Consider the following 26,380-nt stretch of genomic DNA (forward strand, 5'->3'; position numbering starts at 1 on the left):
GCCTGAGTGCCAGGCAAGGGGGAGCTTTATGATATTAAATATGATATTTAAACTTTCAAAAAATACATGTGCAACTGGTTTTGACCATATTTTGAAGTGTAAAATAAATCCTGTGACTGAGTGATGTTGATAACCAGGGCAGGCCCTAATGGTGAGTTGTTCTTCCCTTAATCCAAAAGAGCAAGAGCTTAAATAGAAAGTGCAGGATTATAAAAGAAGCAGCTTTATTCTTTTTTATTTTGTTTTCGGAGAAAGTTGTTCTGGAAAAAAGCCCTGGAAAAATCAAGTTGTGGTGGTGTCCGGAGGGTGGGATGGAACCATTGCACGGAGTGTGGCCTCGGGAGGGATCTGGGGGGCTGTGTGTTCACCGGGGTCACTTGTGATTTTATTAATAATATTTCCAATCATATTTTGCTGCTTAAGCCTCTTCTCCGCCCGTTGCTGTCGGAAAGACCTCATTCATGAGGAAATTCCCAGCAAAAATGGATAATCTGCGGAATAGCCTCCAATTTGCTGTGAGTTGGATTGAAAAAGGGCAGCAAAAAGCCGAGTAAAGCCAGGAGTGAAGTAGGGAAGGACGGCTAGAGCAGAGAAGCAGGATCTGAGGGATAGCATTGTTCCCGGGACCGGGAGCCGGGCAGGGCCAGGGCCACTCGCTCCGTGTCACAGATGGCACCATCTTCTCACTGTGCCCTGGATCACAGACTGGCATCTTAATGGGGCAGAGGCAGCATGGAGCCTCCCCGGAGATGAGGGAGGTTCATCCCACTCTGGGACAAGGGTCGAAGGTGCCTCTTTCAAGGTATCCGTCCTCATCCTGCTTGGAAAGCTGGCTCAGAGACTCCGGCCCCGCTTGGAGTTACATGGGATAAATCCCATCTTAACCACCCCCCGGGGCTGCTGAAATCCCAAGTTTTCTGAGGTTTTCATTTGGTTGTAGACCCCCAAATCCTTCTGATGTCCCTGAAGAACCAGGAGCCCACAGGACAGAGCCTGGCAACCCCCCCTCCTGCAGCATTTTCCCTTTTTATTTATGGATTTATGACATTGATCCCGTTTATTAAGAGCTGCCACTGTGTTGGTGCTGTGCTTTTCTGAGGGTTAATTGGTTCCAGTTGCAGAGTTAATTGATTTCACTCGGCTCCCAAGGAGGAGATGTGAAACGGAGTCTCCTCCGAGGGCGACACTTCCCAGGAGAGGCGAACACCTCCTCTCCCGTTCCCGGGAGGCACAATCCTCCTTTGTGCCTTCACAGGGAATTTTCACTGCAGCACTGCTTCATCTCATCCTCAAAAATTCCCTCCTTTGGAGCAACAGGGAGGTTCTGCACTAACCAGCATCTCCAGGATTACTTTGGATTTGCTTCCAGCTAGTGACAACAGATTCCAACCCATTATTCCTAGACTTTTGCCTTCCAATGGCTCTGCTCCCATCCATGAGCCATTTTGCTCTCCTGGATTCATTGTGGCAACTTCTTTTTCCCCCTTGAAAAGGGGTTTGATCTCTTTTCTAATTTAATCAGAGTTTCCTGAGAGGACTTTGAGGAAGGGCATCTCATTTAGGGATCATTCCATATTGTCATCAAAGATTCCGGCTGCTTGCCACCTAATCCTGCATTTAGGAATTTTTGGGTGGGTGTTCACACTGCTTCTGTCAATCCACAAAGAGCCGCTTCTCTGTGTCATTAGAAGCAGTTAATTAATAAATATAGGAAAGATAACATGGAAAAAGTGATCTGGGCACTGCAACTTGGCAACCTGGATTTCTTTCCGTGGAATCATAGAATGCTTTTGGTTGGGAGGGACCTTAAAGCTCAGCTCATTCCAAGCCTCTGCCAGGGGCAGGAAACTTTTCCCTTGCCCAGGTTGTTTTCTTGGAATCAGACAAGCTACAGCTCCATAGGTACTTGTGCTATCTCCTTGTATCCTGCCCTTTTATCCATCAGTGGAAAATCAAAGCCCCCATTTCCTGGTTGCTTCGTTTGAAGCCTCCTCCAAGCTCACATCCCATAATTTGGTTTATTCAGCTCAGTGGTTGTGTTCCATTCACCTCCAGCAGGGATTCGGGGAGAGGGGAGGGATGAATAGGGATGACTCATGAACACAAGTGATTTTTAGAGCTTCTCCCATTCCCTTTGTCAGCTCCCATGGAAAACTGGCATGTTTGGGATCAGCAAGAGCACTTTATGTGCTCTTCCCCCAGAGCTGGAACCCGGATAGCAAAAGCTATGGGAATTTTCCTGCTGACTTGCCTGTGAGGAATTGGTTCATGGAAAGGATGGTCAGGTGTTGGAATGGGTTTCCCAGGGAGGTGTGGAGTTCCCCTCCCTGGGGGTGTTCATGGAGTGAGTGGATGTGGCACTTTGTGCCATAATCTGTGGGAAAGGTAGGGATCGGTCACAGGTTGGATTCAATGACCTCGGAGGCCTTTTCCAACCTGAATGATCCTGGGAATAGGTGAGCTTGGAAAAGCAGGGCTCTATTTATTGATTTATCCTTGTGACCTTGCTCAGAAGAATAATTTCCTCTCTTACTCCACTTGGAATTTCACTGGGAGATGATATTTGCAGGGATTGAAAAATTGTTTCCTTCCAGCATTTTGAAGTGATTTAAAATTTTTTTTTACATCAATTTGTAAGGAAAACTTCCCTTTAAAAAGACTTCCCTGCCATCCTTCCCATAATTGGTGTACACTCCACATTTCCTCATCCTGCTGCTTGGGTTCTAAACCCAAGGAATATATCCCTTAAAAAAGTAGGGATATATTCCCACCACATTATCCCGATCCGGTGTAAGCATCTGTGGCTGTAAGTGCACTTCATTCCCCCTAATTAAGTTATTGAGTCATTTACACATTAGGATGTGCTCCAGATTCCACTCTTCCAGGAACGGGTTCTAATTACACCCCCAGTTCTCCAGCTCCGTTAAAACCCCGGGATTGAGCCGAACGATCCCCGGCCCCGGAGCCATGTGGAATGAGGGGGCATTAGGGTCAAATTAAGGGAGCGGTTCCGAGGAGCACAACCGGGAGTCGACCCCCCACTTACCTTCTCCCAGGTCCTGGAGCTCTTCAGGTGCCACCCAAAGGCCAGTCTCCCATTCCCTAATTGGTGCCATTGGTTCCCGGGGTTGTAATTCCTGACATTAATAAGGATTGTGAAGGCAGAACAGTCTTTGTTTGGGTTCTGCTCTTGAATTTGGGGACTTGATATTCCAGAGGTTCAGTGTCTGTCCGTGTCTGCCTTGCACATCAAAGCTGCTCCTCAGTGCCTTGGGTTCAATGGCTTTGGGATTGGGTGTCTGCTGACGGGTAGGCTTGGATTCTCTCCTGGGAGGGGGTGAGGCCCTGGCACATGTTTCCCAGAGAATCCGTGGCTGCCCCATCCCTGGAAGTGTCTAAGGTCAGGCTGGAATAACCTGGCCTAGTGGAAGGTGCAGTGGGCTGGGAATGATCCTTAAAATCCCTCCCAACCCAAACCTTTCTGTGACCCCGTGATTCTCTGCAAGGCCAGGTCTCGGCGTGGTTGCCAGAGGAAGGGATCCCGCCCTGTGGAATTCTATGCACGGGCGGTGCTCTGGAGTGGCTGCAGCCTCCCAGAGTTCCCCAGCTCCGTGGCAGACTCCGGGGCCTCTTGGCGTGTGGTGGCGCCGGCGAGGGCACCGAGGTGCAAAGGCGGGCGCTATTCCAGGCACTGCCTTCGCAGGGAACACCTCGAACCTTCAGCGGGGAAGGGGAATAACCTACTTCTGCAGCTCCCCCAGGGCTTCCCAGGAGCATGCACTTGCTTCCAGCAGGGAATTCTCTGGGGATTCTAACAGTGCAAACCTTGAACCTTCCCACTGTTGCTGGAGCAAAGAGACTCTGGCAATGATGTCACACAGCATCACGCAGGGATACAGTTGGAGGCATGGATTTAAGGGGATTTAAGGGCTTCCCTGCTTTTCCTCCTGTCCTTTTTAAGGAATTGAATGCCAAGATCTTTGGAATGAAGGGCAAAATTTCTTCCTTACACTGGAATTTCTATATCTGGGTTAGTATTTACAGATCAACTCACGCTTTCCTTGCTACGTTATTCCAGACCGAGTTGGACAGGGCTCGGAGTAACCCAGGCTATGGAAGGTGTCCCTACCTATGGCAGGGGGTGGAAGGGGATGATCCTTAAATCACCTTAAATCTGATTTTGCAGATAATGAGGGATTTTGGTCACTGGAACCCAAGCATTGATATGAAGTGGTGCATGTTTGAATCAGAGGTTTTGGGAAGGCTCCAAGGAGACTATGATATGAAAGAAATGGGGTCTTCCATGGTTCTGTTGGTCTGGAGGTGGTCAGGCTTTGTTTCCCAGTTTATTTGAGGATTTTTTTTGGAAAACAGGCTGTTTGGCTACCAGCTGCTTCCCAGGGATCCGCAGTGTGTGAATTATTTTGATATACACCAAATTTTTGATGTAACAGTAATTAACTGTGGTGATGACGAGATGAAGGTGGACATCTCCACAAGCATATTTTGTGGAGGATCCAAACTGACTGTGGCTGGGTGGGGAAATAAAGGGAGCAGCACTAGGGATACACTGGGTGGTTCGTTGAGGTTTTACTCTGGGTTTCACTGCTCACGTGAAGTCTGAAGGCGGGCACCGACTTCAGCGGTTCTCCTGGCACACAAGTTGCTTTCCAAAGGGAAACATCCCTGGTGGAAAAGCAGAGAGCCTAAATAGATCTCTTTGGTCTCCCAGGCAGTCCATTAATTTGCTCCAATTAAATATTATCTTTAAGTATTGCGAGTGAACTGTCCCCTGATAATGGCTCTGGACGGCCATTAAGGCCTAATTGCTCCCTAATGGAGTTGGCCCGAGCCGTGATTCGATAGAACTTCTGCAGAAGGGACTAAAAGCACCACCAGGGTTCGGGTTTTTTTCCCACTGGTCTTTTTTCATATCAATGGAGGAGATTAAATCCCATTTTCATTTAATGCTGTGGGACCTGGTCTGGAGAATCCCAGAATCCCAGGGAGCTTGGAAGAGACCTCTAAGGTCATGGAGTCCAGGGTGGGACTGATCCCAGAGCACTGAGTGCCACGTCCAGGCATTCCTTGGACACCTCCAGGGATGGGGATCCACCACCTCCCTGGGCAGCCCCTCCCAAGGTCTGACCACCCTTTCCAGCAGGAAATTCCTCCTGGTGTCCAACCTGAACCTCTCCTGGCGCAGCTTGAGGCCGTTTCCCCTCATCCTGTCCCTTGTTCCCTGGGAGCAGAGCCTGACCTCCCCCCCAGCTCCAGCATTCTTTCAGGGAATTCTGGAGAGTGAGAAGGTCTCAACCAGCTGGGATCATCCTCCCAGTTGGTTCCAGCCACTTGGAGCTGCTCCATTGTCAGCTGGAAAACAGGAGGAGGGTTGGAGAACCAAGTCTGGGTTCCAGGTGTGTTGTGGAATTGAGAATATTTTTAAGCTTTCCCAGTATTTGCCCACTGGATTTGTTGCTGGAGCTCTCAGGGGTGAGTGAGGATTGCTGAGCTCTTGGTCTGGGTGACAAGGTGGTGACTGGACAAAGGCTGGACTCGAGGAACTTGGAGGTCTTTTCCACCCTTTGTGATCCTGTGAGTTATGCCAGGGCTGCAGACCCCATTCCATGGAAGTTTTCTATTCAGTGTTCAGAGTCTAGCAGGGCTTTTTTATGGCAGGAGGGAGATCAATATCCCTCTTTTCTTGGATAGGGTCTCAGTCAGGAGGAGATGTTATCCTGTAAATGGGCTGTTTTTCTGCTCCAGCACTGGTTAATGAGATCCTATCAAAGAAGGGCTTCCTTAAAGGAACGGGAACGCTGCTCTCCTGCTGCAGTTCGATAGCAGGACTCCAACCAACCTCCACCACATCATCCTGCTGCTGTTTTGCCTGTTCCATGCAATTCCTGCCATGGAAATAACGAATCAGGCGAATTTGCCTTCATTTTCCCTGTTCTGAATGTCCTGAGAGGAAACCATCAACAGGATGATTCTCAGGGAAAACTGATGGGAGATTTGGGGATTCAGGAGTAATGGAGGAGTTGGTTTTCAGCGAGATTTTGCTTTAATCTGCTTGATTTTCCCCCAGATATGGTGCAGGGGGCGGGTGATGAGGACAAGCGCTGCCATCAGCCCTGATCCACTGAACAACTAGTCCATGGGTTATAATTCCTGGGGCTGTAATTCCAAACCTTTGGCTGCTTGCATTTTGGCTCAGTTTGTAGGATCTAATTTTTTTAAGGAGAAAGTCCTGGGTTTGGGTGATTTTGTCCATCACTAATTTGAGAGGGGACCAAGACCAGGGTGATGTATGAGCAGGGCTTCCTCACCCTCTGCTTCCCTGCACAAAACACCAGGAGAAATGTGTTTCCAGGGAAAAAATCCCTCATGCAGGAGGAGCTTTTACTTTGGATAACAGGGAAAATCCCTCTGGTGTCTCTGGGCTAACATGGTGTCACCTGGAGCCACCAAACCTGTGGTCACACCAAGACAGATGTGGGCTCATTCAGGGAGGTGCCAGAGATTTCCTCTTCCTTTTCCATGGAAAACTCTTTTCTTGAATCAGAATGAAACACATTTTGAAAATCAATTATCTATTAGTTGATTCTTCCCTATTCCTGCAATATTTGATGGCTTTACCACTTCCAGGGAATGCTGGTTTTGTGCTTTAATGTTGGGTGATGAGGAAAGGAAGGAAAACAAAGAGGAATGGCTGTAAAATGGCAAAAATCCAACCAAACACCCCAAAACTTGCAAAGCTCATAGATCTCCAAAGAGGGATTTTTTTCCAAGCAGTTTTCCTGAGCGGAAAACAAGGAATTGGTTTATTTTTAAATCCTTTTACCTCGGGGGTCAGGCGGCTCCTTCCTTCCCTATTCCTGCACCTTTTGCCTGATAATCTGGATTAATTTAGCAAATCCCCAGTGTTTAGTAGGGAAAGGGTAAACCTGGAGCCACTGTGGGTTAAAGGTTTGGATGGGGGACTGTCTTTTCTTGCGCCAAACTCTGCTCCAGTCACACGGAGAAGTGGGATAAGGAGCAAGTGAGAAATGCTTGTTTTTAGCAAAAAAAAGCTGAAATCCATCATTTTCTCTTTGCTCCATTTAATTCCAAAGTTTGGGAGTCAAAAAAATTGAGGGCAGGAAGGCAAATATTACTGTTTTTCCGTCTTTGCCCAAGACAAGTGGTTTTGTTTGCTTCCCTGCGACCCTTTTGTAACAGGATTTCCCAGGAATCAGCGTTGTTCTTTTTTAACATATCGAGGGAAAGATTCCCGGGCAAACCAGTTGGATCCCAGTAAAACGTAGGATTTCACGGAGTGGTTTGGAAAATCTCGGTGCTGAGGTGGGTTGGGTCGGAACCACGAGCTCCCTGTGAGTGAGCGGAGCGGGAACAAAGAGGAGGATCCTTCCCCAGGAGCTTAAACCGGGAGTGGGAGACAAGGGAGAACAGATGGAAGGACAGATTGGGGAGCAGGGAGAACAAAGAGCCCGCATTGTTCGGCACTGAGAGCCCGGCAGCTCCACCAGACCGGGATGAGGGAGGGCCGGGAACACCGCGGGAACACCGGGCCAAGGGTGCAGGGAGGGCAGGGAACAGGCATCCCACATGGATTTGGGGCCGGGAAAAACACGGCGCGGCTCTGGGGGCAGAGGTGGGAGATGAGAGAATGTGTAGGATCACTGGGAAAAGGGATGGGATTGGGAGACAACTGGGAGGAAGAGAATAGAGAGGAGGTGGATGTAGGAGGGATAGGGGACAACAGGGAGGGAGTCGTGGCTTCATCTCCCATGGGAGAGCTGGGATTGCTCAGCAGGAAGAAGGGAAGGATCAAGCGAGACCTTGGAGCAAATTCCAGTGGCTTGAAGGGGCTCCAGGAGAGCTGGAGAGGGACTTGGGACAGGGAATGGAGGGACAGGACACAGGGAATGGCTTCCCACTGGTTTAGATGGGGTATTGGGAAGGAACCTCTGGCTGTGGGGGTGGGGAGGCCTGGCACAGGTTTCCCAGAGAAGCTGTGGCTGCCCCTGGATCCTTGGGAGCGTCCAAGGCCAGGTTGGAATAACCTGGGAGAGTGGAAAGCGTCCCTGCCCATGGCAGGGCTTGGAACAAAATGATCCTTAAAATCCCTGCCCCCCTATTCCAGGATTCTGTGATTTCAATGGGAAGGCTTTGAAAAAGGAGGGAGATGCTTCTCCCTGGTGTTTCCATTTTATCCTCAGCTCCTGTAAACCCAGTTTTTCTCGGGGAAAAAGCGTAAGTGCAGCAGGGACTGACGTCAGCCCAGGCTCCATCCGGCAGGAATTTTGGTGGCATTGGAGTGCAGAGCACCGGGAGGGCTGTGATTGCCTCTCTATTCCCGACTCATCCTTCCCATTGAATCCTTAATGGCTCATCAGCCGGTATTTCTACGGATCCCTGCAAATGTTCCCGGGCTCCTCTCGCAGGGACAATGGATCAAATGAGCCTCTGTGAGTGGGGCTCAGATCCTGCAGCTGCCGATGGAGCTGGAATGGAGCCGAGCCTGGAATTCACAGCGCTCCAAAAAAACACTCCCAGTGCTCCAGCACTTCTTTCCTGCCCTGTTTTCCTCCCTGGTGCCGGAGAGAGGAATTGATTTACTGGAAGCGAACAGGGAATGTTTTGGTCACTGGGAGCACCAGATGTGGTGGTGGGCTTGGAGTGGGAACAAATTAATCCAACAAGGAAGGCTTTGTCTTGGGAAGGAGCTCGTGGGACCATGTGGAACAGGCCTGGCCTCCCAGGGAAGCAGGAATGTGCCTCCAGCACCTCGGATGGGGAAATGGAGCCACAATCTGTGTAGGTTTTGATAAGATTTATTAACATCTCCGTGTTTGGGTAGGGCCACGTTTGTGTGAGGAATCATGGAACGGCTTGGACTGGCAGGGATTTTAAGGATCCAGCCCCTGCCATGGGCAGGGACACTTTCCTCCAGCCCAGCTTGCTCCAACCCGGCCTTGGACGCTTCCAGGGATGGAGGTTGCTCCTCCTTTTCCTTGACTCTTCCCCTCCTCCTTCTCCACTTCGACTGATGGAAGCGCTCCCTGGGAGTTGTTTCCTAACAAAAACCTGGGAGCACGGAATCTTAGGACAGTGTTGTGTCTATGTTTGTGAGTGCAAAGTGCCCGTTCCCTGCAGGAACTGATGGGGGCACCATTAGGAAATCCTGGGAAATGGCGGATTTCTGGATTTTCTCCCCTCATTCCGGTGGTTCCTGGCAGCCCTCAGGCTCGGGGCTGATTTGCACATCACACAGATCCAGCCTTTGCTTTACAACTTGCCAAAACCCTCAAATCCATCCCTCTGTTCCCTGCTTTCCTTGGGAATCCAAAAGGAGACGGTAAAGGGTTTCTCTGCCAGCCATACAGGAGTGTCCAATGTCTGCTCCTGCTCTGGAGCCAGGCTGGGAGAGCTGGGGAAGGGAAGGATCCCGGGAGACCTTCCAGGGCCTAAAGGGGCTCCAGGAGAGCTGGAGAGGGACTGGGAACAAGGGATAGAGGGACAGGCCACAGGGAATGGCTTCCCACTGGGTTAGATGGGATATGGGGAAGGAATTCCTGGCTGGGAGGGTGGGGAGGGGCTGGGATGGAATTCCCAGAGAAGCTGTGGCTGCCCCTGGATCCCTGTAAGTGTCCAAGGTTGGAATAACCTGGTCTGTGGAAGGTATCCCTGCCCATGACAGGCGTGAATTAGATGATCCTAAAAGTCCCTCCCAATCCAAACCATTCCATGATTCCAAGGTAGGGACAACTTGGAGCTGGGGGGGTGGTGGCGCATCCCGATGACCCCGTTCTCTGTGGTGTTTGTTCAGTGGAAAACATGGGGGTGTGCAGGCTGGGACTGGTTTGACTGGATTTCAGGAGGTGGTGGGAACCATCCCGGAGCAGAGGCTGTTGGAAGCACAGTGTGTGCCTTCCACACACATCGACCCCTCGTATCCGTGTTTTAACTGTGGGATGTGCCTCCGGACAATGTCTGGGCACAGGCAGCTCCTGCCCTCGCCGCCACCGTCAGTGGGTGGGGTTATCCCACAGGGGGCCAGGGGATTCCAGCTGGGGCATCAGGGAATTGCCCAGCGCTCCTGGCCAGAGTCAGAGTAGGGCTGCAAAATGCTTGGAAAAGGGGGGGAAAAGGGAAGGGAAGTGCGAAGGTGCCGTGCCCTCATTCCTTCCCGCGGATGCTTCTGGAGGTGGAGAGCAGCAGGATGGGGTCGGACAAGGTGACAGCGCTGTCCCCATCCCACGGGGTCACCGGGGGCAGCCCAGAATTCCCTGTGCCCGGGCATCCACGGCCCTGGCACAGCCACGCGCGTCTGGGCCCCGGCTCCCTTTGTGTTCCAATCCCGCTCCGGATCCCCAGGGAATGCAAGACTTGCTGGAGACATTCCAGACTTAAACAGATGTGAATGAGAGCCTGGAATAGTAGTGTGGGTTTGGACTTTTCCTCCTTTTTTTTGGGAACGCCCACCCGAGTGCGTCTTGCTGTGTGTGTGCGGGAGCTGAGTTAACCGAGGCGTCATTCCTGGCTGGCTCCATCCTGCTGCAGGGTGGAGCAGATCCTCTTAGTGGGGCAGGATCCTGCTCCAGCAGCCGGATTTGTACAGGCAGAGGGGCCTGGATTTGCACACAGGGATCTAGTGGGATTTTGGGAAGCACAGAGCTCGTTTGTGGCTGCCCTGCCCCTAGAAGTGTTCCAGCCCAGGCTGGAATAACCTGGGATAGTGGGAGGTGTCCCTGCCCATGGGACTGGATAAGCTTTAAGGTCCCTTTCAACCCAGAGCATTCCAGGATTCTGTGATCCCTGAGGATCAGGGATCCAGGCACTTGTGGAAATCCTGCTCCTTTAAATCCCCTGTAGAAGTTTGGCTTTAAACCTCAAATCTCGGGAAAAACCAACACATGAACTCAGTGGCAAAAGTGACCAAAGGCAGTGGAGGAAACTCTGCTCCTGGAGTTGGATTCATCCCCGAGCCAAGCTGGAGCCTTGGGAATTCTCCCAGTGCCATGGCAACATCCAGCTCTGTTTGCAGCTCAGGGAGGGTATTTTTGGAACTCCTGACTCACCCCTTGAAGGTTTCTGCTGGACCAGGGAATGTTTCCTCTGGCTTTCATGCTGCCGGTCAGCAGGGAAAGAGGAGCAGCTCCCTCCTGCTCTGTATCCCAGTGCAGCTCAGAGTGAGCTCATCCCAGAGCTGGCTGGGATCACTGGGAATGCTGGGATGGGCTCCAGGCTGTGGTCTTTGAGTCCAATAAGGGCTGCAGAGTGGATACCCAAGGCTGGAAGTGAAGGATATCCAAGGATTTGGGCAGTGGAAACGCCTTGAGTTTAAGGCAGAACAGGGTGCCAGGTTTTCCAGCACCCTTAGGAAATCATGGAATGGTTTGGGTTGGAAGGGATGTTAAGGATCGTCTTGTTCCCAACATCCTGCTGTGGGCAGGGACACCTTCCACAGATCAGGGTGCTCCCAACCCCATCCAACCTGGCCATGGAGATGCTCCGAGGGCTGGAGTCCCTCTGGAGCCAGGCTGGGAGAGCTGGGGGGGTTCCCCTGGAGAAGGGAAGGACCCAGGGAGACCCGGGAGCCCCTTCCAGGGCTTAAAGGGGCTCCAGGAGAGCTGAGAGGGACTGGGAACAAGGCATGGAGGGACAGGACACAGGGAAATGCTTCCCACGGGGTTAGATGGGATGTTGGGAAGGAATTCCTGGCTGGGAGGATGGTGAGTCGCTGGAATGAATTTCTCAGAGAAGCTGTGGCTGCCCCATGCCTGGATTATCCAAGGCCAGGCTGGATGGATCTTGGAGTATTTCATGCTCCCTTTTTCCCTCACTTGTTTTCTCAGCAAAGTCTCCCCTCTTTGTTGAAATTTAAGGAAAAACCATCTCAGGGAAGGCTAGGCTTTGACTCCTGAGGAGCCCCTGAGCTCAGCCAACATCATTTTATAGCTGCTTCCACTTTAATTTGGGAAGCAGCCTATTTAAATATGCTAATGCCATGCACAGCCATTGGAACAGGAGCCAGACTAGAAACTTCCCACTGTGCCCGGGAAAAGCTGCCTCCGGAATTGTTTGCCAACTCTTTTGTTGGGAGTTTGATCCCAAACCCTCACGGACAGAGGTCACAGAGAAAGGGATTGCAGGTGTCCAACGGGGTTATTTTGCACATTCCAGATGATTTGCTGGACTTTCGGCTTCCCTGGCTTTGTGGGATGGTTTGGTTTGGAAGGGCTTTTAAGGATCATCTTGTTCCACCCCCTACCATGGGCAGGGACACCTTCCATAGCCTAGGTTATTCTGAGCTGGCCTTGAACACTTCCAGGGATCCAGGGGCAGCCACAACCTCTCCAGTCCCAGCCCAGTTTTCCAGATTTTTCCTGTGCTGAAGTCACATTCCAGGGAGTGACACCATCTCTGATCCAAGGAAACCCCTGATGTAGCTCCTGTCATTCCAGAGGAACTCAGTTAATTCGGGATTAAAGGAGTTGTTATCACAAACAGGGTTTTAATGCCAGATCAGAGGGAGCTGGAAAGTTTTCCTTCAGAGCAGGGTAGGCTCCCCAATTAAGGAACTCCCAGGAAATCTCTGGAAGCACGCGGGGGCCAAGGGGATCAATCTTTGTGCTCTGATCGTTGGCTCCAGAATTGTCTTTATTTCCCAAGCCCTTTGGAGACAAACCTGTCATGAGCTGCCAGCAGGAGCAGCATGCCCAGACCCAGCTCCCAATTATTTTCCAGGGGTAATTACCAGGGGAGAGCAGCTCCCTGGAAGCAGTTGGTGTCCAGGTGGATCCCTGCACTGCTGCACGTGGAATTCAGCAGTTTTGTCTCCGTAGAAGTGGGAATTAGTGGATTTATGGATACAGACATGTAGGAAACCTGAGGTATGAGCCTTTCAGTGAATCCCTAGCCATGTCAAATTCCATGGCTTTCCCATTCCAGCAGAGGAGCCTTTGATTTTCCCGTGACACAAATGTTGTGAATTTCCCTGGAGTTGTTTTCAAAAATATTTTGATTGGGTTTGTGTCTTGTTTGTTGGTTTATTTTTGCCTTCTAAGCACAATCAGGGAATTATGGGGTGGTTTGGATGGGAAGGGACCTTCAAATCATCCCATTCCAACCTCTGCCACGGGCAGGGACACCTTCCACTGTTCCAGGTTGCTCCACCTGGCCTTGGGCTCTTCCAGGGATGAGGAATCCACAGCTTTTCTAGGCAACCTTTGGAATTCACCATCCGCCTGAAACCCCCCAAAATACCTGAGAGTTCACCACCTATTCATGGATTTATGGCTATGGAAGCAAAGTTTAGGGTGTATTTTCAAAATTACAGTAAGGACTGGGAAAGCTCCAGTGTGGAGACAGTACTGGGAGCTGAGGAAGGAATTTTCAGGGAGTGGTGCCCAATTCCCATATTTAAATATTAGGAACAATGCTCTGAACTTCCTTGTGGGGTTTGTTGCCATCCTGGAGCCCAAAACATAAAGGAACAAAAGCTCCAGATATAATGGGATATTCCTGGTGTCTTCCCAAACATCCTCTACAGAGCAAGAGACAGGAATGAATGGAATACTGTGGAATGAAAATAAATGGATTATTGTTTGTGGCCAAGAGCTGGAGAGGGGTAAAACACAGGTTTATGGGAGGGATTTCGGGGAATCACAGGTGTTCCCAGCGTGGGCAGAAAAGGAGGGGAGTATGGGAAGGACTCCTGGGAATGGCAGGTGTTGCCAGTGTGGTTGTCCTGGGAAGCTGTGGCTGCCTCTGGATCCCTGGAAGTGTCCAAGGCCAGGGTGAACAGGGTTTGGAGCAACCTGGAATATTGGAAGATGTCCCTGCCCATGGCAGGGGTGGAGCTGGATGAGCTTTAAGGCCCCTTCCATCCCAACCCGCTCCGGCATTCCAAGCATCCCTATGAACACGCAGAGTATCCCACACTGGGATCAGCTGTCTGGGAAGGACGCTTTGCCCTCAGGAGTAAATCCCGAGGCTTCCAGAGCTTTTCACACCCACATCTCTGGCTTTACTTCCATGGAAAATGACAGCACGATACCTGGTTAAAATTCCTCTGGTTTACTGTGACAGTGACAAAATGGGATAACAGGGAATCCCTCAGGACTGCTGCAAACTTTCCTTAGTCCTGGAGAGAAGGTTGGGACACACAGGAGAGGCAGAGCAATTAAAACCCCTCGGGGAAGAGACAGTGAGTCTTGGACTTGGTGACAGGGAGTCCAGGAGAATTTCCTGAAAGCACTCGGAGCCGAGTGGATTCGCCTCGTGCTCGGAGGGTTGGGGCTGCTTAGATATTTATAGGGAAAATCCAAGGAGCTGGGCGTGTTTTCCATTATCCAGATTTCCTATAAAAAATGAATACCCGTCAGCACAGCGAAGCCGTGGCTGCGCTCCCTGCTCCCTGCAGCAAAACTGTGGTGGCTTAGGCTGGGCTTAAATCCTGGCTCAATCCTCCATTTATTTGCCCCACTCAAGTTTTTTATAGGATATAAAATACAGGAGACCAACGGGAATTAGGAATTCAGAGAATTTAAGAGAAAGGAGCGTCACTGAATTATTTAAATGAGGGAAAACCCAAACCAGCACCAACCTCAAACCCTTGTACACAGGTGTGGGGTCACACTGGGCACCGTGTGCCAGGGCCTCCCCACCCTCCCAGTATCCCATTGGAAGCACTGGGAAGCATTCCCTGTGTCCTGTCCCTCCATCCCTTGTCCCCAGTCCCTCTCCAGCTCTCCTGGAGCCCCTTCAGGCCCTGGAAGGGGCTCTTGGGTCTCCCTGGAGCCTTCTCTTCTCCAGTGAACCCCCCCAGCTATCCCAGCCTGGCTCCAGAGCAGAGGGGCTCCAGCCCACGGAGCAGCTCCGTGGCCTCCTCTGGACTCGCTGTAGGGTGTTTTTAGAGCCCTTATCCCGTTTTCCCTGGCCAGCCCCTCTCCGGGACGTCCACCCCGGGCTGCAGAGCGAGGGCCCCGCAGAGTCTGGGGCAGAGCAGCCTTTGGCCCCAGGGGCAGTTGGGATTTCGGGGTCTCCCTTGGGGTGGTCTCCAGGCTTTGCTGGGAATTCTGGGGGCTCCCTGAGCTTCCCCCAGGCCCTACATGATCCCTAACGAGGCGCTCACATCCATGGGAGTGACGAGATGCTCGGAGCCGGATGATTTAGGGCCCTAAGAACCGTGTTGACACTGGCAATGGGAGCCCTGGAGTGCCTCAGGTCGGATCGCGGCGCGGACGCGGATTTATGAGGTGGTTGCAGACAAGCCATTTAGCACAGAGATGCTGACATTTCTGGGGATGCCCAATTCCAGGCGGGAATGCTGAAATATGGAGTTTACGGAGCGATTGAGCAAGTGGGGCCACATTGTTTTGATTCTCCTCCCCCAGGGGAGTCGGGGCTGATCCTGGTTTTGTTTACACAGGAATTAATCACAGAGATCATTCCTGTTGGTGGGACTGGAGGAGCTCATAATTCCCCCAAATTGAGGGCTCAGCTGATCCCATCAATTCCATTTTCCAGTAAATTTTGTTGGGTTTGTTTTATCCAAATCCTTCAAGTTTCATCTCGTTGTGTTTTCCCAATTAATCTGAACCAGATTAATCCTCGTTAATGCTCCTCTCCACACAATGGCTTTTGTTGGGCTCCCAGGCCTGGGGTGTGGGAACTTCCTTCCCAGCTCCTATTCCAGGCTCATATTCAGCTGGAGCTGGGAAACCTCGCGCTGCCTTTGGGGCATGGGAGCTTATTCAGAGCTCTTTTTCCCATCCCAGAGGAATTCCTGTGGCACTGTGTCTCCCGTGCTTCTCAAGGTGCTGATGGAAGGAACAGGCCCGTTTTCCAGGCATCCCATGGATGATGCTGTTGGATTGACTTTGTACAGACATGATTTATTTTGGAGCATCTCCGGAATGAAATTCCAGGCTGGGCTGGACGGGGCTTGGAGCAACCTGGGCTAGTGGGAGGTGTCTCAGCCCACAGCACGGGACAAGTGAAATTCCCAGTCCTCCCCATTCGTGGGTCTGTTGGGTGGCTCTGTAAGTGCTCCCAGTGAGCACAGAGGCACATCCCGGGCTGTTCCGGGGGAGCTGATCCGTGCACACATCAACAGGATGTTGTTGGTCCCGGAGCTGCCGACAGCCGATGCCGGCAGGAAGGAAGTTTCCAAGCCCTCGGATCGAGCCTTGGCGGCGGCCAAAGGAAATGAGCCATGTCCTGCTCTCATTGTGCTGTGGCCCCGGCATTCCCAAGGGATCCCATCCCGGGCCTTGTCTGGCACAGAGGGACTTGACTCGTGTTTTGTTTTGGTGGGTTTGTGACGGGCCCATCGTTGCTCCCTGCAAACACTCCCTGCCCTAACTGGATTTGCAGCCTCCAGTGATAGTTCTGGGAGGAAAAAACAGGGAATTCTTGTTGATACAGTTCTGATGTCCTCATGGAATGGGCTGGGTTGGAAGGACCTTAAAGCTCAGCTGCTCCAACCCCTTCCTGTGGACCAGCTTGCTCTAAGCTGGCCTTGGACACTGCCAGGGATCTGGAGATCAAATATGGTATGCTTCCAGCTGGACAGCCAGGACAGCCCTGCCTCAATGGGTTATGGAAACGGGGATTAGGACCATCCCAGTTACATCCCGCAGCCTGGACTCACGTGGTCCCGGAATAGTGAGTCAGCTCTTGTCATTCCGCTGGTTTTTGGGGGTCCTGGCAGTGATTCCGTGTTTCGGTAGCTGAGGGGATCCCAGGATTAACCAGCCCTTCATGGGGTGAAGTAAAGCGGAGTTTAAAGATCCGCGTCCCCAATAGAAGGCTGTGCCTGGCACCCCGATGGATACCTGCAGGCTGCTGGATATCTGCAGGCTGCTTTAAAGCCCTGGATTATCCTGGGGGCAAAGCCCAGCCTGGAGCAAAGCAGAGGGAAGGGGAAAGCACATCCCAGCCCCTGGCCCGTGTTTATAGCACAGGTTTATTGCTGAAGGGAAGACAGATCGCCGGTCGTTCCTCCAAATTCCTGGCAGCTTCCCTTTGCTAGGCACTAATGTTGGGATTAGCGGGTCGTTGGGAAGCCATTACCTTTCTGCACCTCCCTAATTGCTTTTCTCAGGCAGAGCAGAACCGCCGGCTCCTAAAGCTGCTCGTTGTGAAAGGTGGGGTTTGGGGCGGGCTGGATTCCTGTGGAGCTTTGTCCATACCTTTTGTAGGGTCAATCTATAGGATCTCTGATTGTTTGAATGGATATATGGTCAGGTGAGGGACCAAAGCCAGGCCTCTCGGTGCTTGTGTCACCTTGTAACACTGAGATCAACATGTCAGGGTGGCAGGAGGGATGTGGAGCTGCTGGAGCAAGTCTGGAGCCAGGCTGGGAGAGCTGAGAATGTTCACCCGGAGAAGGGAAGGATACAGAGAGACCTTGGAGCCCCTTCAGGGCCTAAAGGGGCTCCAGGAGAGCTGGAGAGGGACTGGGGACAAGGCATGGAGGGACAGGACACAGGGAATAGCTTCCCACTGGTTTCGATGGGATATTGGGAAGGAATTCTTCCCTGTGAGGGTGGGGAGGCTCTGGCCCAGGTTTCCCAGAGGAGGAGGAGGAGGAGGTGGCACCACTCAGCCAAATGATTCCAGAGTGGTTTGGGTTGGAAGGGATTTTAAGGATCAGCTCATTCCCACCCCCTGCCATGGGCAGGGACACCTCCCACTATCCTAGGTTATTCCAACCTGGTCTTGGACACTTCCAGGGATGGGGCAGCCACAGTTGCCCAGGTGAATAAAAGATAGGTTTAGATTTACATTAGACATTAAAAATGCTTTATTTGGGGATATTAGTGACTAAGGAATGGGAAAAACAGCATTTGGGATACAAAACCAATCTTACAGCTGTTTCCATGCTCTTTGTGTCTCTTCATTCCACTGATCCCTCTTTGTTTACTTCTTCTAAATAGGGATAATTAAAGGAAATTGGGCCTCTCTCCACGTGGGTTTGGGGCCATCACAAATCCCCAAAATGCTGGCTGGGAGAGGGACCCTGCCCTTTCCACATGGGATGGAGTGACAGGACACAGGGAATGGCTTCCAGCTGGGTTAGATGGGATACTGGGAAGGAATTCCTGCCTGGGAGGGTGTGAGGGGCTGGGATGGAATTCCCATAGAAGCTGTGGCTGCCCCATCCCTGGCAGCGTCCAGGCTGGAATAACCTGGGCTATGGAAGGCATCCCTGCCCATGGGACTGGATGATCCTTAAAACCCCTTCCATCCCAAACCATCCTGGGAGGTAACTGGGAATTAGGAGTTGCTGGCAAACCCCTCTAGGAGCCCTCAGTGGCCCAGGAGCCCCGAGAGGAAGCGCCCCCCGGCACAGACTGCAGAGCTGCCCCTCTGGAGCTCAGGGCCAGGCTCACCATGAGGGGCAGGAGGAGGAGTTGGCTCCAGGGCTCTTTGGCTCCAGAGTCCTGGGAAAATGCCCAGGGAAGCTGGATCCAGGGAAAGGCGAGGAGAAGCTGTGCAGGGCAGGTGCTGGAGCTGGAGGAGCTTTGGCAGATGTGTTTGGATATAACTTTGGAACAGGTTGTCCAGAGAAGTTGTGGATATCCCACCATCCCTGGAAGTGGCCAGGGTGGATGGGGCTGGCATAAAGTGGTCTAGTGGAAGGTGTCCCTACCCATGGCAGGGGGTGGAACAGGATGATCCTTAAAATCCCTCCCCACCCAAACCACTGTGGGATCGGAGGATTCCATTTGGTGTCCATTTTTATCCTGCAGGAGAGACAGACATCCATGAGGAAGGGAATGAAATCCATGGCAGGGGGCTGCAATTAGAGGATTTCCAAGGTCCCTTCCAAGCCAAACCATCCCAGGATTCTAGTTCCAAGCCCTTGCCATGGGCATGGACACATCCCCTCTCCCTGACCTTTTCCCAGTGGTTTATCTTCCCTCCCCAAGGCTGGATTAGAGCAGGGAAATCCCAGCCTGTCCTTAGGGTTTCCCAGTTCCCTTGCTGCGCTGTAAAAATCCAGGTAATCAGTGACTTACGATTCCTTTGGAATCGGGCTGGGGGGGATTTGTCCCTTTGGGTTGCTCTTCCTTGCCTGGGAAGTTCCAGATCTGCTCCTGCCAGTGGCTGGTGGCTCCCAGTGTTTGCCGAGGGCAACCCACCCACTTTATATGCAAATGCCCTTTGATATCATTGGCAGACAGAGGCGGCCACGGAAATTAAACTGGAATTAAAATTCCCTTCCCCAAACCGAGCACAAAATGTCCTTGCAATCCACCGGATGTCTTTTCCTGGTGGGATCTGATTTCCCTTGCATCCTGTCTGCAGTCAGACCAGGATCCTTTATTCCCTGCACGGGGACACCTTCCACTATCCCAGGTTGCTCCAAGCCCCATCCAACCCTGCCTTGGACATTCCAGGGATGGAGCCGCCACCCTGTCATGTCAGGGAGTTGTGAGAGCCAGCAGGTCCCTCTGAAGCTCTGGAAAAGCTGGAATGATGCAGATGGAGCAGAAAGTACCCGGGTAAGGCTGCCCAACAATGTGGGGGTTTGTGAGCTCACCCCACAGCAGGACAATGGGATCTTTGTTGGGAATATCCAGGCTGGGAACAGTTGAGTTTGTTTACCCTGTTGGTGTTTCACAGCGGTGTCTCCGTGGATATTTGTGCAGGCTTTGGGAATTTCAGGCACCAAAGAAAGGACCCATCTGATCCCAGGAATGACTTTCTCCTCCTCCCCTCCCCTCCCTGCCTCTGTTGTTTGGGGTTTGTTTTTTCCAGTCCTGATATTTGGAGCCAAAAGCTTCTGGAAGAGAAGGGCCCCGGGGGATGTGCAGTTTAAACGTCCCAATTCCTGAGCTGATCCAGTCTCCAGGTTCACTCTGGTTTTGACACAATTCCTACAAGGAGGATTGTGATTTTAAGGATCATCTTCCAGGTGCCTCAGAGAAGCTGTGGCTGCCCCATCCTTGGAATTGTCCAAGGCCAGGTTGGAGCAGCCTGGGATAGTGGAAGGTGTCCCTGCCCATGGCAGGGGGTGGTACTGGATGATCCTTGAAATCCCTTCCAGCTAAACCATCCATGATTCCATGACTCTTTAAATCCCACCTTTTTGATCATGTATTTCCTGAAAAAAATTCCCAAACCTGCCCATGATGATTCCCTTATTGGAATATCCCGTTGTCTAATGTGGTTAAATCAGGTTGATTCCCCAAATTCTGGCATTCTGGGCAAATAACATCAGCATCCTAGTTTATAACTCTGGGATAAATCCAAGCTCCAGTAAGTCCCTGGAGGATTTTTGTCATGACTTTGGAGCCACTGGAGTTTCCCATTCCCAATCACCCCCGTGACAGGACTTGGAAGGACCACAATAAACTCCTGGAATTTGGTTTAGGACCCTACAAACCTTCAGGATCATCCAGTTCCACCCCGTGCCGTGGGCAGGGACACCTTCCCGGCTGGCTGATCCTGGAGGTCTCTTCCAACCGTGATGATGATTCCATGAGTTTGAAAAGCTCTGGAAATTTAGGATATTTCCCAAATCCAGCTTCTTCCACAGGTGGAGCTTATTCTAGGGCTCAAAGGTCCATGTCTTCACCTTCTTTTCCCTGGCGCTGAGATAAAGCCTTGGTGTTAGAACAAGAGCTCTGTGTTCCTCTCTGACCGAGGAATCAGGGCTTGGATTTGGGGCTTTTCTCGGGAAGCACCGGAGCAGGAGCCGATCCCCGCAGATTGTCCTGATGAGAACTAGAGGGCCTTTTTCCAATCAGGGGAATAACCGGATTAGGCCCCTGTGTTGTGTCAGCCTGCCCGGATTCGATTAGGGCCGGGGAAATGGATTTGTCCGTCACAGTTACTTCATTAGGGCCCCTCAGTGATGGCTTGCAGGGAGTCGGGAGCACTCAGCACCTCTGGAGCACAAACACAGGGAGAACTGGGAGAGGCCGGCACGAGACTCCGGGCAAAACGCGCGGCACACACTGCTCCTCGTTTTCTGAAGGAGCACTGGGAGGTTGGGAAGGAATTCCCAGCTGGGAGGGGGGGAGGCCCTGGAATGGATTTCCCGGAAGATGCCCCATCCCTGGAAGTGTCCAAGGCCAGCTTGGAATAACCTGGTCTCTGGAAGGTGTCGCTGCTCACGGGAGTGGACAGTCCTTAAAACCCCTCCCATCCCACCCCATTCCATGATTGTTTGCTTCCAAAAGAACCCAGACTGCCCAGAGCCCTCCAGGTGCTGGTGGTGGAAGCTCTGCCCGTCCCAATCCCTGGGATGGCATCCAGTGGTTTTTAGCTTCACAGAGTGAATTGGCTGTTCCACAGCACGAGTGATTTTTGAGGATCCTGCTAATTAACCCTCTGGAATGATTGAGTGGGTCTGTCAGGGAAATGATCCACACTTTCTTTCCCTTTTTTTTTTTCCTGTAGTTTAATTAAATATTTACCTTGGAGTGCCTCGTGCTGTGAACACCTTCATCTGTTCTGGAGATAATGGAATTCCTAATTGGGGGAAAGTGGGAAACTCTATCAATGTGTCAGGATTTGGGTCTTGGGAATCCCCTGGACTCAGTCCCAGTACCTGGATTTTGAGTGTTCCTCAAATTCCCACTGCTCCCAGAAGCTGGATGGACAGGTGGGAAGGGAGCTGCTGGTGGGTTTTGGTAGCACTTGGATAAAGTTTTTCCAGCCAGAAACACCCAAAATGTGGGTTTTGAATTCCATTAAAGTTCCTGTTTGTGTGTGGAAAAGGCAAGCGATGCTGGCATTACCCGGGGATGGTGTGGGGATGTGGGAGTGAGCTGGGAAACAGCACTGCAATGGGCCAAAACAGTGTTTGAGATCAATGTCAATCCCGTTTCCTGAGGTTTGACATAAAAAGGAAGGAATTTGAGCACTTCCAGTGCTTCCATGTGTTTTTCCAGGGAGGTTGTGGATTCCCCATCCCTGGAAGTGTCCCAGGCCAGGCTGGAGCAATCTGGGACAGTGGAAGGTGTCTGGGTGGGAACCAGATGATCCTTTAAATGCCTTCCACACCAACCCATTCTGTGAAAAGCAGAGCAGGAATACTGGGAATGTCCCGTTGTATCCATGGATCTGGCACATCCCACCTCCCCTTCCCTGGGTGACCCTCGAGTGTAAAACACTGCCCTTTCCCCTCCAGCTTTTCCTGTTGGACAATTGCATTTCACCTGTCTGTCCATCCCTGTTTTCTGCCGGAGATTTGGGTCGGGTTGGAGCTGTGTCAGCGACGCCACTCCCGAGTGTCAGGAACTCAATCCAGCGCTGGAATTGCGCCGCTCCAGCCCCCGTTCCTGAGGGTCCAGCTCGTTCCCGCCGCGCATTTCAATGAGTTAATTGGAGCTCCGGGTCAGGAGCCGCTTCCCGGCCCCCGGTTCTTAATTAAAGGCACCGGGAGATTAATTTGAAGCGTTAATTTAAAAGTGCCGGCACAAAAGGCAGGAATTATTGCCACTAAAGAACTTCCTTGTCCCCAGATGTAGAAGACAGAACCAGCTCAGGGTCCTGGGGGAATGCAGGCCATCCGAGTCCATCCCGGGTAAGTACATCTAATCTCCCTCCCTCAGCCTGGGAACGTGCAATCCAGGACAGACGGGCCCGGCCGCTCGGCTGCTCCTTCTAGGGCCTTTTAATATTCAACCTGCGCCTGGGCTCGGATCCGGCACCTGCTCCAGGGGCATTGGAGCATTCCGGGCCCTGGGAAGGTGTCCCTGCCCACCCGTGGGATGGTCTGTAAGGTCCCTTCCACCCCCAGCCATCCTATGATTTTTAGGGATATTAATTAGCCGTTTATTGCGGGGCTCCCTCAGTCCTGGCCCCACCTGAGCGCAGCCGGCACAGGCTGTTTCCCAGGGTTTCACCCCCTGCACTGGGATTTTTAGGGATTGGGGGTGTCCCCAAGCCTGAGGGGAGGGCCAGCCCCCATCCCTGTGCCAGGGCTCACATTCCATGGCCATCCCTGGCCACTCCATGGCCACTGACCACCCCTGGCCATCCCATGTTCCCCCCAGCCATTCCATGACCACTGACCTTCCTGCTCCTGTTCCCAATGGAGCATCCCAGCTTTTCCCTTCTTCCAGGCTGAGCATGGCTTGTGCCTCAGCTCTGTGCTGCTCGTTCCCTGTTTATCCCCCTTTATTCCCTCCAAACCCATAGAGAACACTGAGGGTGGGCAAGAAGTGGCTTCTCTCTTCCTCGTGCCCTGAGTTAAATTTGTTCTAATTCCTGTTTAATTGTTTTCCCATTAATTGGAAGGCTCGGGGCTCCAGCAGCTCTGTGCCCTGGAATGGGGAGGAGGAGCGGGATTGGGCCCTCCATCCCCTCTCCATCCCCTCTCCACCCCCTCTCCATCCCCTCCTCATCCCCAATCCAGGGCCTTTCCCTCGAGGCGGCCCAGGGGGATCCCTGATTTCCCTGATAGGGAAGGAATCCCAGTACCTTTTCTTCTCCATCCTGCTTTGCATCCCTGACGTCATTCCCGCCCGGCACGTTGATTTTTCTCCCCTTTTTTCCCCCTTGACACTTGTATTGCTTCCCAGGGAAAAATGTTTTGAAAAGGAAGTTGGGAATTGGCACACACTGATTATTTCTGCCTCCAAACCCCTGAATGAAGTTGGGAGATAGAAAGAAAGGGAGCACGAGCCTGGGAGGAATTCGGGAATTTGAATCAGGGCTGGGCATTAACTGCCAGAATTATTCCACAAACGGCCTGACCTCGCTTTTCCCTGCTGGAATGGCATTCCCACAGCGGGAGACTCTGCTTCTCCTGACTCTTTCTTCCATATTGTGAGCAGGAGGACCCTTCTGAGAGGGTTTATTGCCCAGCACAGAATTCCAGGAGCATCATCCCAGTCCTCCGTTCTCCCCATGGTAAAGTCGATTTGTGGTGAACCAAAACATTGAAACAGCATTAAAAACTCCCTGGAACGTGACATTCCAGGGGAAAAAATCCAGGGAATGATGCTTTGTAGAGCAGGTTTAACATTCAGCAGGGAATGACGGGCTTGGGGGTCAGGGAAGCGCTGCTCCAACGTGTGTTTTATCCCGGTTTCCTGGCAGAACTATGGAGATGGGACTCACTACGATCACATGGCCAGCAGAGACCTCGGCTCCCACGACAATCTCTCTCCTCCCTTTGTCAATTCCAGGATACAAAGTAAGGACATGGAATTTTCTACTTTAATCTGGGGCTGAAATTGGGATATATGAAGCAGAAACAAAATCCAGAGGGTTTAAATCCCTCTTCATTCCTTAGAAGGGTGGGAACATGGGATATGCCTAATTTTTCCTGTTTTAAGGTATAAAAATGTGCTGTGGTGATGCTTATTATTTTTTATATATTATATATATATTTATAAAATTGTGTTTTCTTGCTGGGCTTGGGATGCAAAATTTCCCCAGAGAGGTAAATGGTGTTTTCCTGAGGCTCAGCTTCTCCTTGCCTGGTTGGACACTCTGGGAACGGGATTTTTAAAGCAGAAAAGGCTTTTTGAAAATACAGTAAATAAATAGTAACCCAAGGGACCAAACAGCTGGTGAGGGACACTGGGAATGTTGTTTGGAGGGGGACAGATTGCTGCCTGCTGGGATCTGGACTCCAAATCCTTGGATCTGATTGAGGGGAGCCCAGGTGGGCAAGAGGCACCTGGATTGTATCAGTCACAGTGGGGAATCCTGGGATCAGCTCTGTGCTCGCCAGGTACAGGATAATGAGGGGCTGGAGCGTGTGCAGGAAAGGGAAGGGAGTTTGGGAATGCTCTGGAGCAGCAGGAGTGGCTGAGGGAGCTGGGGGGGCTCAGCCTGGAGAAAAGGAGGCTCAGGGGGGACCTTCTGGCTCTGCAACTCCCTGATGGATCTAGGGGGGAATTGGGCCCTGCTCCCAGGGAACAAGGGACAGCAGGAGAGGGAAGTGCCTCAAGTTTCACCAGAGGAGGGTCTGGTCGGACACCAGGAGGAATTTCCTCCTGGAAAGGGTGGTCAGGCCTTGGAAGGGGCTGCCCAGGGGAGCAGGGATCCAGGTGGATCCCCATCCCTGAAGGTGGCACTCAGTGCTCTGGCCTGGGATCAGTCCCAGCTTGGACTCCATGGATCCTTGAAGGTTTTGCAGCCTCAGGACTCCTGGGATTTGGTTTGGTCCCCCCTGCATGGCCGAGGAGAGGCTGGGATTGGTCAGGAGTGACTCCTGGCTCCCGCAGTTAAGGAGGGTGATTAAAGTGAAGAGGTGATGTCAGAGTGTCCCTCCACCTCCGGCTGGGCCAAGATCCCGCCCCAGTTCCCTCAGAGAACTCATCCGGCTCTGCTTTACAGCCCTGAGCCCGCTCCAAGGAAAACACGGAGCTGGGGCTGCCATAGATCACTCCACAGCCCCCCCAGCCGTCCCTCTGCCCGCGGGATTGGGAAAGAGCTGGGAGTTGTTGAGCAGTGCTGGAGCTTGGAGTGGTTCGTGCGGATTCCCAGCCAAGGCACAGTTACAACAGTTTGGGAAAGGCTCCGGAGAAGCCAAGAAAAGCAGGGAAATTTCACCACTCCCTCCCGCACTCACGCCACGGGGCTGAGGGAGAGCACAGGGAGCCAGGGAGAGCCGCTGCTGCCGCTTCCCACCTGAACATTTACCTGCAAACCAGCAAGCCTGGAAGCATCTCGCCCTCTCCTACCTGGCCTGGGCTTCCCGAAAAATCTCAGTCCTGCTTCTCCCAGTTTTAAGGAAAACAGTGTTTTCCCTTGGTTTAAGAAATATTTGGTTTATAAAAACGCAGTTGGGGGCACCTGGGGAAGGAATGCAGAAGGATTCAGGATTCCAGAGTTCCTGATAAGGGATTTTGGGAGCATCCTCATGTTTCTAGAAGGTCCTGCTTAATTGCCTTGGAGGAGTTTTCCCGTCTGTGATAGTGGGATGGGTGCAGGTGTTCCTCCTGCTCCAGCATTCCCAGGGAATGGGCTGGGAGAGCTTTGTGTGGGAGTGGGAACCCATAAGCAGCAGCAGGACAGACGGTGCAGTTATGGATATCCAGGATGGGGTCTGGGAGTGTTCCGTGCTCCAGTTGTGTCGGCGTTTGGGATTTTGGGAGGAATTTATGTGCAGGGCTCTTCACTCGGACCAGACTGTGGCTCCGACTCCATTTATTCCAAATGGATTCCCTCATTTCCCTTCCCCTGGCAGCGCTCTGGACTCTCCCAAGGAAAGCTTCCTGTCAATTTGGGTGTCAGGATCCGGCTGTGGGTTCCTTTCCATCCTTTCTCCCCTTTCCCTTGGCAACTGATCCAGAGCCTGACAATCCTCCCCCTTAAACTGGTTCATACTGGTGTGTTCCGTCAGCTCGGCTGGAGTGGCTCCTGCTGTGGGATGGGGGCTGTGGAATCATGG

General features: G+C 52.1%; 1 protein-coding gene across 1 annotated transcript in view; it reads left to right on the forward strand.

Moving 5' to 3' along the window:
• Window positions 1–26,380, forward strand: part of TCF4 (transcription factor 4) — a 127,195-nt gene that overhangs the window by 25,227 nt on the left and 75,588 nt on the right. The window contains exons 6-7 of the mRNA XM_017838790.1: window positions 22,494–22,555; window positions 24,076–24,172. Of these exons, the coding sequence (XP_017694279.1) occupies window positions 22,494–22,555; window positions 24,076–24,172 (159 nt within the window). The remainder of the gene's footprint in view (window positions 1–22,493; window positions 22,556–24,075; window positions 24,173–26,380) is intronic.

The sequence above is a fragment of the Lepidothrix coronata genome, unplaced genomic scaffold (genome assembly GCF_001604755.1).
Source record: "Lepidothrix coronata isolate B3197 unplaced genomic scaffold, Lepidothrix_coronata-1.0 Scaffold359, whole genome shotgun sequence".
Taxonomy (NCBI): Eukaryota; Metazoa; Chordata; class Aves; order Passeriformes; family Pipridae; genus Lepidothrix; species Lepidothrix coronata.